Genomic DNA, 17,767 nt, shown 5'->3' on the forward strand with positions numbered 1-17,767 from the left:
AATTATGTCTGGATGTTTACATAATAGGTTAGCCTGTTTTGACAACTTTTGTTTTGTTCTACACCTCATTCTGTCATTTGGAAATATGGTACATTGAAGTATTGGTGCTTGTATCAGGTTTTCTACCAAATGCAGAGGAAACTTTGGATTCCATTTCTATTTGGTATGATACTTTCCCATTTAAAGATAACTAATTCAAAGCCAAATACAAGCTCCATGGCTATGCATTGTCCCAACTTAGTTAGACAGCTATGCCAGTTTATAGATCTTGAACGTACCAGGTTTTGAATATATATGTAGCATGAATTATTACAACTAGGAGTTGATGGGAATGTTGGGTCTTAGTGTAGCTGCAAGGTATACATTTATGATCTATAGTCATATTGTTTTATTGGGGCATATTTATGGCTATTGCAGATTCTGGGAATATCTCAAGATTTTACCATCGAGAGAGGGTTAAACAATTGATCCCTCCTGACCTTAGGATTCTCGAATATTGGGGAAATTTACAGTCCACATAAGTTCAATAGTTTTATTGCAATGCTGAACTTGATTTCTCCTTGGAAAACATTATATAGCATGGTATACCTTTTTCCCATTTTCTGTATCTAAAAATTTATTTTCTTTATTGTTGTATTTATATTGTTTCCTGTGTAAGAGTGGGTAATGAGCTGGGAGCCAGGAGACCTAAAACTACAATTTTTTCGGTTATAGTTGTGGTGGTCACTTGCTTCATAATAAGTGTCATACTTTCCACTGGGATTTTTATACTAAAGAAAGAACTTGCCATGGAATTCACAAGCATCACTGTGGTTATATGCTCAGTCTATGCATTGATACCTCTGCTTACAATATCTATTCTCTTTGAATGGCACCCAACCCATTCTCTCAGGTTGGAATTTTCATATCAACAATTTATTTGTAGTAGAAATTTATAATGTTGGTAGTTGATGTTTGCCATATTTAGGCTTATATTTTCACAATATAACATGCAACCCTTTGCAACTCATGTTGTTGAAGAGCATGAGAATGTACAGTTACAAGTAACAAGCAATGACAAGTTTATGTTCCAAAACGGTTCTTTATATTCCTAGTCTAAGTAAAAAATTGATTTTTGTTAGCCAAATTACGAAGAAAAATCTGCATGTAGAGGTTGTGTTCACAACGGGCCGATACTTGGTCAAGAAAAGGGGAAATATCATATCTTTGGGGGTGGAACAACATTCATAGTATAGGTTTGAAGATGTGGCAATGAAGAATCCAAAGGATGTGGTAGATTCACATGACATGGTGAACAGTAGAGATACGTACGTCAACTCACTTTGGCAATGGTTAGCATTTGTATTTGCAACATTTTTCTCTTCTAAGTAGGTTAGAGATGGTTGTTAGTCTACCTACTATTCAGGGGAATGTTGGAGTTGTTCAACATGTTTGGACAAGGGGATTGTTGACACAAGCCAAGATAAGAAAGCAAGTAGAGTGTTGAAGTTTGCGCATGGGGAGATTTGGGGGATTCTTGTCACTTGAATTGATCCCAAATCAGTCTAAAGGGGGTCAAATGATAATTTAGATAAGGTATCGTTGCTAACAACACAATCCCTCTCTCCAAAACTAGTACACGCTAGCTCTAAAGGAGTTTCCTAAAAAAAATCATATGCTTGAACTCATATTTAAGAGTGACCAGTGCCAAACCTAATGGGCAATGGAAGAAGATAAAAATATAAGAAATTCATCAAAGTAATCAAAGATTTAAATTTGCTAAATAAAACATAAAACATTGAGATAATAAGACACATAGTCACGATTAAAATCTCAACAATAAATAAGTAAATAAATCCAACAAATATGATTTTAATATAATCAAATATGTAGTCATATATAGTTCTAAAATAATTGAGCTAAGAATTGTTCCAAGGAAACGAAGGGGGCTTGAAGGTTTGAAGCATTGTCATAACTTAAAACCTCATTGACTTACACAACTATAGACAAGAAAAATTGAATATGGACAAAGATGGAAGAACTGTGAAGGGCACTGATAACTTGAACTACCATTCTTTTGTCCTCACACAAAGCAAGCAAAATATAGGTCCCAGGTAAGCCTAGCCTTGATGATCATATCCTCAATCAAGTAGAAATCCCCTGCCTTGAATAGGAGGTTTAACCCTTGTCTACTCATGCACCTAATCATGGCCATAATACCTTTGTCACAGATCCAAAACAACACAAGCTTTGATTTTTTTCATGGAGATATTGTGCAATATCTCCATGAAAAAATTAATCACAACACCCTCAAGAAAAGTGCTTGAGTATGCTCAGAATAGGTTCCAAAACATAAAAATAGGATAATGTAATTTTATTTATATCCAACAAATGACAACAAAAGAATGTCAATAGCACTATTGAGTGCTAGTGTTGATTTTTTGTGGGAGCATAGAATATGGGTCCTAAGAAAAAAATCAGAATGCCAAAAGTAAAATAAACTAAAGTACTGCTCTAATATGACAAACCAAACACAAGCTTTAATCTAAGATGAACTGAGCACATATAAAGGAAAACCAATTAAAATAAATGGACCTAGAATCTAGAATATAAATAAAGCAAGAATATTAAGATCCACTAGCACTTGCTCCCTAACATCTTACGTTGAATATAGGAAACTCCCAACATCATACTCTGCAGAAAAGGAGCTAGAAGATAATCTGTACTGTGCACTATGTTGCTACCTAGACAAGGACTACCACCACTAAGGCCTAGATGGCATCATCTAATTGTTGCAATGGGATCCATAACGACAATAACATTGGGGTTTCTAGAAAGTAGGAATATCTCATAATCCCATACTAACCTAGAATCAAGATCCATGTTGCTAACATTCTGTCTCTCGGTTACCCTACGAGAGAGGAGCACCAGAGAGAAGTGATCAACTGAGTGGACGATAGTCTAGGGGGTGGCTAGAAAATTTGGGACCATACTCTGAGAGCCTCTTGCACATATAAAGATATGTAGCATTGGTTTGAATACCAATAGAAACTAGAAAGGGTTCATGACTCCCTAAATAGAGGGTGGAACCATCCTTAGATCTCATAATAAAAGGGGCAACGAAAAATGAAATGTTCCTCAATCTCAATCTTAGTCATAGCATGCCAAGACTATGACCTAAACAACGGATAGGAAAAAAATAATTTATCTGCCCTAGAAAAGGTTAAGCAATTCCATGAAAGCCATTCATCATATGGTCCCTCACGACCCTCTATAACACGGTATGGTCTAATGCTTAGTGTTGGTATTAAACTAGTATTGGCACCAGAGGTTGCAAAAGAAACGTCGTAAGGCATAAATTGAGGACAACATGCCATCTCAATTTGAGAAATTGTACCATTTCATGTTCAAACACAAAACGCTTTATTGATAATATATCAATTTACAAAATCTGAAAATGAAAAAATCCAACCAATTTGTAAATGTATGAAATTGATTTTACAGTCTCAATAGGTTGTAGAAGATCATTTATTTCATGTTCAAATACAAAAAACTTTATTGATAGGATATCAATTTACAAAGTCTAAAAATGAAAAAATCCAACCAATTTGTAAATGTATGAACTTGATTTTATATTCTCAATAGCTTGTACCACATCATTTAATCTTGCTCCTATCACTTCTTTAACAATATTTTTACCCTTCAATACTTTGAAGGTGGCCACAACCTTCAGTCCCAACTCCTTGAAGAAACAGTGCCTTAGTAATACTCATCCACATAGCGAGTGTAGTTGCAGCTATTTTTCATAATATTATATGTGGAGTCAGAAATAATTCCATGTGACCACAGGAGCTCTGCCCTTGCGTTAACATCTATGAAGAAATCAAGCAATGGGTTGCTAATCTATAACCCAACAAAAAAATATTAAATCAGATCATATCTTGACTTCATTCACCACCAGAATAAAAGACAAAGATAGTTTCCCTTTGTAGACTTACTATAAATCAACTTGTAAGGATTCTATGTATAAAATTTTATATGCATTATTTATATTGGAAGAATCTTGTCATACAATATAGTTGGTTTACATCTTCCAAAAAAATACAATTTAAAGCACCTTTTAACCATTTAAATTGGATCCCTTACTTTACCAACAATAATGAAAATAGCTATAGTACCACCATAGACAGACAAAAACGAAAGTCAGTATCTTCTGAGAAGGACAAAAGAAAGCTCAATAAACTTTGTCTCTCAAATTGGTTAATCCAAAAATGCATTTTCAAAGAATAATTGTACAAGATATTGCTGAAAAGCTTTCCACAAATGTAGAATTAGACTTACCACTATACCCTTCAGATTGAAGATATCCTCCTCAACAATAAGTTCTACCCAGTGAGGAATATAGTGACCTAGTTAAGAACTTCATACAAGTCAGCTTGAAGATGAACGGAATGACAATAGATAAATGTTTTCATCTTTCCCTGCTATCAGTTTTAGTAAAAATCTCAACTTAAAGAATAATTTCACCTGCATAGCTCTCCCCTGTTAAATACAGATATCTGGTCCTATACTCTAGAAACTTGTCAAACCAACCATGGAGAAATAGCAAGTTGTCCTCCGCTGCAAGAAAATTAGGCAATCAGATTATTGTGACATACAAAGGTATTGTAGAAAGTTTTATCATATAATTTACATATGGTGATTGATATTTGATACATGTTTTAGCATCATCTGCACCCAAATAGTATGATGTATCATTAGAATAAGAAAGTCCAACTCTAGCAGGAGTATCTAGATAAAGCATGCTTTCTTCTGCACAAAGCAAATAGGCAGTAGCCTGAGAAATACAATACATTCTTTTGGACCATTGGTAATCATTGCATTAAGAAGGATGCTTATATCATACAAGTACCAGAAATCAAATATTAGCACACATACCTTTGTTCCAGTTGTACTCATTCATAATCAATTTGCCTCCCCTAGGATGAAATGGACCATTCTCGGATAACGCCCCAATGCCAAATGAAGAACAACCGGGCCCTGTAATTTTCCAGAGCCAAACATGATAAGTAGAATAAAAGATGTTAATAAACTTCGGGAAACCTATTACAAGTTACAATAAAATTAATGAAAAGAGTCAGGGTCTTACGTACTATCCTCTTGAGGGATTTCTCTACCAACTACATATATACTATGGATATACATCAGCTATGTAAAATTACATGTTCCTTCTTTGTTCAATGTACATGTACCTCTTGAACATTGAACATGAATTTTAAATATGTATTAATAATCAGCATTTAAAACATTGAGACCAAAGGAGAGATTCAGTGGATGGACATTGAATTCTCAGGATTAAAACTTGAGGACTTGAGTGCCTTAGAAAGCCACATATATTTATAGCACCATATGTAGTTTTTTTCCTGAATTATAGCTTATCTGTTCAGTTGCAAGTTGCAAGTTTGCGTCTGTGCTTTCAAGACCAGCAATTCTTTCAGTTTGGAAAAATACAGAGTCATATGTTAATCATCACTTAGCCCTAAACAAATTAAATCTCTTTTGTCCATATTTTATCAGGTTGTCTATACCATTAAACAACATGAAAATGGAAAAAAATTGCAGATGTTGCTACTGCAACTAACCTCCATTGAGCCATACAACCAAAGGCTTCAAATTTGAGTCTATCTCAGCTTCTACAAAGTAATAGAATAGATCTTAGCCACTCTTTTCATCCACTGTGACATACCCAACATATTGCTTGAAGGTCACAGCTGGCTCTCCGGGCAGCCTATCTACAATATCACTTTCTGGAGCCGATAAGACTTTTGAGACTAAGAAGACCGGAATGGCTAGCCATTGAAGACCATGCATCTTGAAGACACGTTGTGATGCTCTACAGATCCAAACTTTGTCTCTGAAGGAACACAATACTATTCAACACTGATCATAAACTGTCAAAATGGGTAGAGAACCATGTTTGTATCTAAGAAGCTTGCACTTCTTCTTCCTTTGTTGCAAGATTCCACACACAGACTTTTATATTAAAACCAGTTGGCTCTCCAAGCTGCTTGGCAAGTAACGAGTTACCACTCCATTAATAAAGGCTGAAAAGTGAGGCAAGGCACGACACAAATAACTTTAACAACCCAGCTTTTCTTAATCACAGATTAGGAGGAAAAGTTTGATCGGCCCCAAGATTACCAGGTGTTTCACTTTGACTTTAATACATATAGGTGATTTATAGAAGTTATTGAATAGAGGGAATAATTCCAAGGATGGCTATATAGAAAAACTAATCCCAAGGAAGACACTTTGAATCAATATTCGCATTCACATGTTCAAATTGGAATGTTTTCACCATGGATCAATTTGATTCTAGATATGCCAAGCTCCCACCTAAATTTGTCAATCATATGTTAACTACATGGTCATTTCGTCAAAATAATTGTTGAAAATAGTGCATTTATAGACTCATAAAGTTGGTTTTGATTTAAAAAGTTGTGTCAATAATTGAAAAACTCTCGCCTAGCCTTCCCCTTTAGAGCTCCATTAAAATAGAAATCGCAAACACTTAAATTAGCATCCTCTTATGAAGTCAAAATGCCCTTTGGTGACGTGCTTCCATAATAGGTTTTCCATATTCATAATTCATAAATATTTACAACTATAGGTTAACAACCCTGCATGAAGTCAAAATTGTTGCACTATGATGCATGGATATGTAGTATTCAATACCTGGAAGTCACAAATAGAATGAATTAAAAATTTCACACTATAGATCAACCACTCCAAAAGTGTCTACCAGATTTGAACTAAATGACCATTTACCTAATAGATGGATCTGTCAAATAGATGTTAATAAAATGATCATTTATTTTTAAAAACAGTTGTTGAAAACAATGGATTTAGGGACTCCTAAAGGTTAATTTTAGTTTTAAAATTTATTAATAATTAAAAAAATCTCTTTTACCTTACCTTTAACCTTTTAAAACCAAATGTTAGTCAAATAAACAAAAAAATTATATATAATTACAGGCTTTATTGCTCAAAAAAACTTTATCTACTTTACCTCAACTCCCAACATCTTAGACTTCTGGGTGTCAAGAGATGATAGACAGATGTCTAGTGTGACGTCGTATCTATCAATGTATTGGCTGACCTCCATGCTTAGTATTGACTACACTTCTTCACAGTTCGAAGAAACAGTGCCTCGATAATACTCATCCACATAGCAAGTGCAGTTGCAACCATTTTTCATAATATTATATGTGGATTTAGAAATAAGGCCATGTGACGACCGGAACTCCACCCTTGTGTTAAAATCTGTGAAGAAATCAAGCAGTGGGTTGCCAATCTGTAACCCAACAAAAAAATATTAAATCAGATCATATCTTGATTTCATGCATCAGCAGAATAAAAGACAAAGACAATTTTCATTTGTAGACTTACTCTAAACCAATTGTTAGGGATTCTACATATAGAATTTTTTATGCATTAATGAAATGGACCATTCTCATAGCGCCCCAACGCTGAATGAAGAACAACCAAACCTTGTAATTTTCCAGAGCCGAACATGATAAGTAGAATAAAAGATGTTAATAAATTCTGGGAAACCTATTACAAGTTACAATAAAATTTATGAAAAGAGTCAAGGTCTTACGTATTGTTCTCTTAAAGGATTTCTCTACCGACTACACATATACTATGGATCTACATGAGCTATGTAAAATTACATGTTCCTTCTTTGTTCAATGTACATGTACCTCTTGAACATTGAACATGACTTTTAAATATGTGTTAATAATTAGCATTTAAAACATTGAGACCAAAGGAGAGATTCAGTGGATGGACATTGAATTCTTAGGATTAAAGCCTGGTGACTTGAGTGCCTTAGAAAGCCACATATATTTATAGCACCATATGTAGTTTTTTTCTTGAATTATAGCTTATTTGTTCAGTTGGAAGTTTGCATATGTGCTTTCAAGACTTGCAATGCTTTTAGTTTAACAAAAGACAGAGTTATATTTTAATCATCACTTAGCCCTAAAAAGATTAAATCTCTTTCATCCATATTTTATCAGGTTGTCTATACCATTAAACAACATGAAAATGCCAAAAACCTGTAGAAGTTGCTTGTTCAACTAACCTGCATTGAGCCATACAACCAAAGGCTTCAAATTTGAGTTTGTCTCAGCTTCTACAAAGTAATAGAATAGAGCTCGACCACTCTTTTCATCCCCTGTGACAGACTAGCACATTGCTTGAAGGTCATAGCTAGCTCTTCGGGCAGCCTATCTACAATATCACTTTCTAGAGCCGATAAGACTTTTGAGACTAAGAAGACCAGAATGGATAGCCATTGTAGACCATGCATATTGAAGACACGTTGTGATGCTCTACGGATCCAAACTTTGTATCTGAAAGAACACAACACTATTCAACATTGATCGTAAACTGTCAAAATGGGTATAGAACCATGTCTGTATCTAAGAAGCTTGCACTTCTTCTAGCCTCATTGCAAGATTCCACACACATACTTTAATGTTAAAACTAGTTGGCTCTCCAAGATGCTTGACAAGTAACGAGTTACCATTCCATTAATAAAGGTTGAGAAGCGAGGCAAGGCATGACACAAATAACTTTAACAACCTTTCTTTTCTTAATTACAAATTAGGAGGCATTGTTTGACACGCCCCAGATTACCAGGTGTTGTGCTTTGAATTTAATACATATAGGTGATTTACAGAAGTTACTGAGTACAGGGAATAATTCAAAGGATGGCTATATAGAAAAGGTAATCCCAAGGAAGACACTTTGTATCAATATTGGCATTCACATGTTTGAATTGGAATGTTTTCACCATGGATCAATTTGATTCTAGATATGCCAAGCTCCCACCTAAATTTGTCAATCAGATGTTAACTGCATGGTCATTTACCTAAAATAATTGTTGAAAACAGTGCATTTATAGACTCATAAAGTTGGTTTTAATTTAAAAACCTGTGTCAATAATTGAAAAACCCTCACCTAGCCCCCCCTTTACAGCTCCATTAAAATAGAAATTGAAAACACTTAATTTTTTTACAATTATAAATTAGCAGCCTTTTATGAAGTCAAAATGTCCTTCGGTGACGTACTGCCATGGTAGGTTTTCCATATCCATAATTCATAAATATTTACAATTATAAGTTAACAACCCTGCATGAAGTCAAAAATGTTGCACAATGATGCATGGATATGTAGTATTCAATACTTGGAAGTCACAAATAGAATGAATTAAAAATTTCACACTATAGATCAACCACTCCTCAAAAGTGTCTACCAGATTTGAACTAAATGACCATTTACCTAATAGACAAATTTGTCAACCAGAGGTTAATCAAATGATCATTTATCTATAAAAAAGTTGTTGAAAACAGTGGGTTTAGGGATTCCTAAAGGATAATTTTAGCTTTAAAATTTATTAATAATTAAAAAAACTCGATTTACCTTACCCTTTAACCTGTGTAAACCAAATTTTAGTCAAATAAACAAAAAAATTATATATAATTACATGCTTTATTGCTCAACAAAACTTTACCTACTTTACCTCAACTCCCGGCGTCTTAGACTTCTGGGTGTCAAGAGATGATAGATAGATGTCTAGTGTGATGTTGTATCTATCAATGTATTGGCTAACCTCCATCCTCACTATTGAGTACACTTCTTCACAGGTCGAAGAAACAATGCCTCGGTAATACTCATCCACATAGCGAGTGTAGTTGCAACCATTTTTCATAATATTATATGTGGAGTCAAGAAATAAGGCCATGTGACCACAGGAACTCCGCCCTTGCGTTAAAATCTGTGAAGAAATCAAGCAATGGGTTGCCAATCTGTAATCCAACAAAAAAATATTAAATCAGATCATATCTTGACTTCATGCATCAGCAGAATAAAAGATAAAGACAATTTTCCTTTGTAGACTTACTATAAACCAATTGGTAGGGATTCTACGTATAGAATTTTATATGCATTAATGAAATGGACCATTCTCGGATAACATCCCAACACCGAATGAAGAACAACCAAGCCTTGTAATTTTCTGGAGCTAAACATTAGAAATAGACTTACTGCTATACCCTTCAGATTGAAGATGTTCTCCTCAATAGTAAGTTCTTCCCACTGAGGAATATAATGACCTGGTTAAGAACTTCATGCAAGTCAGCTTGAAGATACTGAGTTTCTTACCTTCTGAGGATAGGTAACAAGAATGGGTCGAATCCACGGACACGTAACAAGAATGCAAATAGTTGGGGATACTGATTTTCTTAGCTTCTTACCTGGAACATATGAATTCATTCCTCCTTCCAAGCAAGTGCGGTCGAGCTGAAGCACCTGGAAGTAGTAGTGCTGAACAACAGTCGGGCCGAGCAAGTAGTGTTGAGCAAGGGAGGTCGTCCTATAACTAATTTGATATAATTTTAACTAATTTAATACCGGTCCAATTAATCGGATGGTTGAAACTATTTTAATCCTCTAACACTGTTAAGTTTAGGTATGTGCTATACTCAGAGCAATTTATTTCAATTTTCACAGTTAGCTCAATGTCTTTTCTAGATTAGCAATCACATCAGTATTAAAGTAAACTACATGTAGAACATAAACATAAATCACAGAAGACAAGCAAAGACAAGAGGACATAAGATGTGGCACTAGCCAAGGACAAACTCTAATGTGCGGAAACCCTTGATCAATTCTTCTTATATGTTCTTCAATAGTTCAGCAGAGAGAGAGAGTACATATACATAAATTTGAGATTTTATGACAACAGCAGTAAGTCCATCATTCTGTTAATGATGACTAATCTAAGATGCAATCCTGAATTGCCATGACAGTCTTCAATCAATGATAGAACTGTAGCATGTCCCTTGACAGTGAAGAGTTGTTGATCTGATGAGGGCACCTGTGGCTGTATTAATCTTCCTTCATAATCTCTGACCAATAGTGTAGCTCTAGGAGACCCATGCTGTGATGCTATGGCCTATGGTCTAGCACATATCAACACAGAAGTAACTATCTTCCTAATCATCAATGCTTTAGAATGTTAGCATCCAATCATTTGAAGCCAACCCTACATGGTCTGAGATAAGTCTGAGTGCAGACTCCTTCATCACACAAGTTTACCTTATGATTGTGACTTCCACTTGCAAGCATTCTCATACCTGGAACAACCTTTATCATAGTACTAACAGTAGTGAGATGTCACCTACAGCTATACTGAAGCTTCCTTTGGTTGTGAGATAGCAACCCTTCTAACTGTGGATGAGAGACAGTTCATGGGTCTTCCATAAGCCTGTGGCTAGACGTTCTCATTTATGCTAAGGTTTCTTTTTTCTATGATGGCTTCACATTAGTTAGTGGTAAGGGTACTTTCAGGATAGTGGATAAGAGCCTCTTCTTAGGTCTCCTTGATAGTGGCTAGATGCTCCCTTTTACTACGGATTAAGGCCTCTCCTTTATTGCATATATGTGCCTCCTATTGCAGCATATATGACTGCATCCTAGGGCACCATAGAGACATCTTGAGACTGCGGTTTAGAGCCTCATACATCAACAGATTTGTGCTCTCCATAAGTGCATATTAGATCATACATTGACTGCCCTTTCTTGCCAGCTTTTAAGGCATGTCTTCCATAGAGTTAGGTCTCCTCTATACAGTCATTCAACTGCATTTAGAGGGCTGCATTAGTCCTCCTATTTTCTGCGGCTAGGGCATAACAAGACCCTCCTTCCTCTGCGTCTAGATGACTTCTCCTAGGACAATGCTTAGGGCATTTAAGGACAGTGTCTTAGGGTCTCTTATAGACCTGCGTTCAGCCTCTCCTAGCTGTGTTTCCGTGACTGCATTTGACTGTAAATTAGGGCAGCGTAGACACTCCTAGAAGACCCTTTCTCCTCCACGTCTAGGGCTGCTCCCTGACTGTAATTAGGGCTCTCCATGGCAGCGTATAAGAAGCTGTGTATAGGACTCCTCCATGACAGCGTTAGGGTCTAGGGCATCTCTTCTAGGGCAGTGTATAGCCTTTACTTCCATGGCTGTGATTTGATCTTCATTAGGACAACGTATTAGACTAGGGCACTCCCTCTAGATCTCTCTTTCATAAAACCCAAAACAGAATGAAGAGAGAGATCACAAGAGTGTGAGTGAGTCCAAATGACTTGAGGACCTCTTCTATTTATACTAAAACGTTGAGCACATGAGGGGTTTATTTGGTTGTTGGCCAACCTTGACGAATTGTCCCATAACAAAAATAAATTCATATATCTGTGAATACTTATTGGAATCAGATGATCTCTATATCAATCCTACATCTCTCGATGAGAGGGATCTAAGAAAAATATCACCTACCATTAATAAGATGACCCACATGGAGTTTGGCCCTAGTTGCCACTTTTAACAAACACCTAAATCAATGACCCATGAATGTACACATACGTTTAGAAGAGAGTTGATTTCAGAGGGGAACGACTTACAATGTAATTAGAATGTAAAAGAAGAGGGGTTGCTATAATTCTTGATGGCTACATCAAGACATATCCATGAAGCACACACATTGTGGATTCCCACAACAATAACAGGTTGTCATCGAAAGGGGAAAACACAACGGAAGAAGAATTAGAGACATACATTGGTCTTGAGTTGGTTGATGATTTTGGATCTCAGAGCATCGAAGGTGCCATCATTCATCAGAGATGAAAGCACATCCTGTGGTGGAACCGGAGACCCCATCCCGATCACCTGGTTGGTTTCTGACTTCCAACCTCTTGTTTTCAGGGATGACGAAACTTTCATTCATAAATAATATTCGAGACACGACACTTCTAAGAAATTTAAAGTGCCTTCACCGATCACTTCCGTTGAAAATTTCATCGGTGAATTGACAAATGGTGCGATATGTATTGGGGATTTGTGTCTATCAAGGTGTGGGTTGAGCACTGTCTTGTTATAGGAGAAAAATATGTGTTTAATGGTTAATAACATTTGAGAATAATGTGTTTAATGGTTTAATAAGGGGTTATAGTTTAATTTAGAGGGGCAGAGTATTTAGATTTTCTTAAATTTTAATAGTTAAATTCTCCTTTGTCTTACAAGCAAGTTTCTTATATACTAATTTGGTAACTCACTTGATTGTGATTTCAAAAATAAATTATTATTATTATTAATTATGGTGAATTATTAACATGTTGGAGAAATTTAAGTAAGGTTGTGATCAAATCTTTCGGTTAATATTATAACACCATGAGTATATCCAACAACCTGCAATCCAAATGTACCAACAACTTATGATTTAGCATGAGCCCAAAGGTTGAGGGTTCAAAGTATATGGAGGTTTACATACTCTACCAAAGAATATTTATATAATAATAATTTATTTTTAAGGTTATGGCCAAGACAAACCAAGATGTTATGTGGGTTTGAGCCTCTTAGTAATAATTTTTTGCTACTAAAGTATACCTAAATATACATACCCTACCAAAGAATCTTTATATAATAATAATAATCTATTTTTAAGGTTATGGCCCATGAAAACACCAAATTGGTATATCAAAGTCTCTCTTTGTGGGATAAGGATTGTCTTCATGAAAGAACATTAATGTTCTCATAAACAAAACTTCACAATTAATCTTAAATGTGAGGAGAAGAAAATAATTGTCTCAACTAAGTATAATTAAATATTGACTAGGAATCAAAGAGATTTAGAACAGTCGGTGAAGGAGCATGTTGTTAAGGTGCTCCATAAATCCAGCATGGTTTCCGCTGGTGCAGCTCAGGCTGGGTGCAATCCCCGGGTGACTTTGACGGCTTAGATGCTCTTGAGTCATGGCCTCTCAGCCATAGGGTAAGTGTGTTTTCAGGATTCACCCACTTATCAACCAAAAAAGAAAATATTGACTACGAAGTCAACAAGCATATCATCGTTGTAACTATTCAATTATTATGTTAGTGGCATGCCTATTATGTTTGTGGATGTTATTTTTAACCCATGAGGTGTAGACCAGTTGGTTTGCATGGGGTTTAGTCCATGTTAGGTTACAAGTTCAAACCTCATGGGAAGGGGTTGAAGATAGAAGCCACTTTGGGGAACCCATCTCACAATCCCAGTGATAAGCATCCCATTGTGAATGATCGATACTTCTTCCATCTAATCTACGTCTAATCTATTAATATATCTACATCTAATCTACTAATATAAAGACTGGCCCAACCTAAACTTGGCCTCTTTTTGTATTCTATAAATGACCTGAGAGTGTGAGTACTCATTTTCTTTTTTTCTACTATAAACAAATGACTTGAGAGTCTTAGTCATACTTGTAGAACAAGTGGCGACAATTCAAAGCCTAATCGGACTCAGATGTGCTACTCCACACAAATTTCACAAAAGAATAATCTAATCTACATCTAATACATTAATATATCTACATCTAATCTACTAATATAAACACTGGCCCAACCTAAACTTGGCGTCTTTTTGTCTTCTATAAATGACATGAGAGTCTGAGTACTCATTTTATTTTTGTCTACTATAAACAAATGACCTGAGAGTCTCAGTCATACTTGCAGAACAAATGGTGAAAATTCGGAGCCTAATCAGACTCAGAGGTGTTGCTTCACTAGACAGAGGAATCAATTTGGACTCGAAAAAGTCTATAATTGGGAAACCATCGAGTTTGGAAAAAAAAAAAATCTTCATCATTTTTGGGCACTAGCAATTCACATCCTTGACAGTAAGGAAACACATAATAACCCATTTTAAAATAATTAATTAAGATTCTGAAAGCACATTAGGATTGAGTGACCTTGTACCTAGATTAGCTAAATTGATTACATATTCATTGGTTTTCGTATTGTCATGGTTTCTCTTTAGTTCTCCTGATGATGGACTCATATCTGTAGTCCAAAATGTATGTCATGTACAGAAATTTCACAGAGGTGTTCAGATAAACTATGAAGGAAAAATACTTTTATCATTCATACACCCTCATTTGAGCAAAATTGTTGGAATTTTTTCCGAGAGGATGATTTGAAGAGTGCCCCAGGTCACCAGGACCATAAAGCGCAAAATTCTAACCCCATAGAATGTGATGGCCAACAATATTTATGAAGACAGTGCAAACCTCACTGCGAGAATGGGGATATTTAATAAGCATGGAGTTCCATCTGAGCCATGAACTTCACCGATTTAAAAAAGAAAAGAAAAGAAAAAAATAATGTTGCTACTGTATCTGTTATTCCCAGTTCCTGAATCTGTATGTGTGGAGAAGAAAAATAAGAAAAAGTGTTAACGTCTCTTAGCTCACGAGTAGAAAATAAATTATTTTCCCTAGTAGAGGTTAAGGAAGTCCATGAGAGCCATTCATTATATGGTCCCTCACAAATATGTATAACACGACATGATCTAATGCTTATTGTGAGTATTGGATTACAACGTAAATGAAGAGGGTCTGCTATAATGTTTGATTTATATATTAAGACCTTGGAATCCATGAAGTGCACACATTGTCGATTCCTAAAACAATAACAAGTCGTGATCGAAAGGTGAAAATACAATGGAAGAAGAATTATATACATATATTGGTCTTTAATTGGTTGATGATTTCGGATCTGAAAGCATCGAAGGTTCCATCGTTCATTAGAGATGAAATCACATCCTGTGGTGTAACTAGAGACCCCATCCACATCATGCCCATTGCTCGGCTCAGCTCAGCTAAGGAGTATAGATCCCAAGATCTATATGGAAATCCGGAGCCCAAATTGGAAACCCTTGAACTAATGAGGGTTTTAAAATTTGACGAACAAATATAACTATGCTTTGGTAGCACGGAGGAGTGGATTTGAGTAAAAGAGTTAAATGTTGTTGCTGCCCTTTTTATTGAACCAGAGCTACGAAAACATAGATGGAATACAAAATACTCAATATCATGTTTCATACAACAGCCAGAGCCCAATCATCTCATGTTATACAGAGGATGAAGAATAGCTCAAGACATCCAAAGGGCATGGTACGCATTTAAGAAAAAAATTAATAGGACAGCCAAATAAAACCCTTGACATTAGTCGCACAAACCCAACAGACTTTTTTTCCAACAAACCTTCTCATAAATGGATGCTGAAACTATAAAACATGAAATCCATGGCTTAGACCAACATATAAGGGAGTTACGAGATAAACCCATCATGGATTTCTCAAATATACTAGCAAATAACAAGGACCCCAGGGTGCATATTCATACAACATGGAAAAAGGGAAAAATGAATTTGCACTGACAATCAGTAATATAACTGCAATACACAGAAAGAAAGATAAGTTTTCGACAATCGCATATGTACTCACCTGAGTTTGTAGCTCTCCCACGAAACTCAGAAGGGGATATTGTTACAGCGAATTCGAAAAACTAAATGATCGGGCTTGGGGAATTGTCGAGATGTTTAGAGTTTGAATCTGCTGCATGAAAGTCGTGATAGAACTCACACATCTTTCTTCAATCTCATCACGATGTGCACTCTGGAGTCCTTTGTTTTCCTACGTGATCTCTTCCTGAAATATCCCAGTTTTAACTTGGTTTAAAAGAAACTCTATGCAGTGACCGTGTTTTGACCAACGTGGAAACATTTGATTTCTTTTAATTTTTCTAGACTTCTCATTGTGGATTGGAAATTTTTCATTCCTATCGCAAATTGTTTTTCACTTTCTTGTGGAATTTGAGAGAGTGGGAATGGTTCTCGCCAAGGTTTGCAAGTTCCCACCTTTTGTTGCTAGGATTTCCTCCCACTTGGGTTGGGGTGAGTAGAGTCTCCTGAGTCCTTGTTGGTCCACTTTGGTAGGGAAAGGGTTCTCATGTACATGCATGTAATGATTTTAATGGAGGGTGTTATAAGATCAATTTAAGAGAATATTTACAAAATGGAGAGGGTCATGACATCCATACAAGAATCTCCATGGGGTTGAAGGGTAGGGTACAGGTAGTCAAAGTAGTAGTAGATTGTAATTAAGAGTACCATATATTACTTTAGAAAATCTTGATTACAAATATGTATATTTTATGGTGCGAATGTAACAATGTTTTGAAATTCTTTTGTAAGGCATGAAAATGGTTAAGTTTGGCATGATTTTTAGAGATATGCATGTGTACGTAATGGTGGAGTAAATGACTTATGGTGGGGGGATGAGGTTGAACCCCAACAAACACAAGCAAGGAGATAAATTTAGAAATTTTGGTGGTGTGGGTCAATAAGCATTGGGCTATTTAACTTGATTTGACATACATTTTTCTTTTGGATTGAAATGTTTTCGATGAACACAAGCAAGTGACGATTATTTGATTTGAGACATTGCACTATGGTAGAAGCATCTCAAAAGTTATGAAAGCACCCCTTTGGCTCAACAATCACAACTAAATTAAATTTATTTTATTAAAGTCACTTGAGACTTAGACATAACCCCATCTTCAATAAGAAACCCCCTTAAGAAGGAAATTCAATCCATGAAGGGTGAACATGTCACGTGGCACATGTGGGGGAATAATAGCACACTATACTCACATCCACTATCTCTACCGCCCACCTCCTCCTCCAGGGATGGGGCCAGATAATCTTGCCTCTATCACTTTTGATGACTAATTATGGTAACTGGTGTCTTGTTAGTTCTTTTTGTTTTTTGGCATGTAAGGCCTATAAGGTTGTGGGTCTCCTAGTTGGGTATTTTTCTTTTTGTCAGTACCATGGTAATAGCATTGGTCAACAAAC

The 17,767-nt window shown here is 35.8% G+C and overlaps 1 protein-coding gene across 2 annotated transcripts; it reads right to left on the reverse strand.

Moving 5' to 3' along the window:
* Window positions 1-4,225: 4,225 nt before the first annotated feature.
* On the reverse strand, window positions 4,226-16,531 carry LOC149247678 (serine carboxypeptidase-like 45). Of its 2 annotated transcripts, XR_016266635.1 has the most exons (6): window positions 16,356-16,531; window positions 9,560-9,854; window positions 8,126-8,396; window positions 7,049-7,333; window positions 4,918-5,019; window positions 4,226-4,599 (listed from the first exon to the last, which is right to left on the reverse strand). XR_016266635.1 is itself a non-coding variant. In XM_089458275.1 (5 exons), exons 2-3 carry the CDS (start codon window positions 8,129-8,131, stop codon window positions 7,157-7,159), a joined length of 183 nt encoding a protein of 60 aa, XP_089314401.1. In that variant the 5' UTR covers window positions 8,132-9,854; window positions 16,356-16,531; the 3' UTR covers window positions 4,226-4,599; window positions 4,918-5,019; window positions 7,049-7,156. The 2 variants fall into 2 exon arrangements, 1 of the variants encoding a protein (XP_089314401.1); XM_089458275.1 differs by having other exon boundaries at window positions 8,126-9,854.
* Window positions 16,532-17,767: the final 1,236 nt, after the last annotated feature.

This window comes from Pinus tabuliformis, chromosome 7, assembly GCF_031772625.1.
Source record: "Pinus tabuliformis cultivar Carrire ecotype Pingquan chromosome 7, CPIR1, whole genome shotgun sequence".
Lineage (NCBI taxonomy): Eukaryota > Viridiplantae > Streptophyta > Pinopsida > Pinales > Pinaceae > Pinus > Pinus tabuliformis.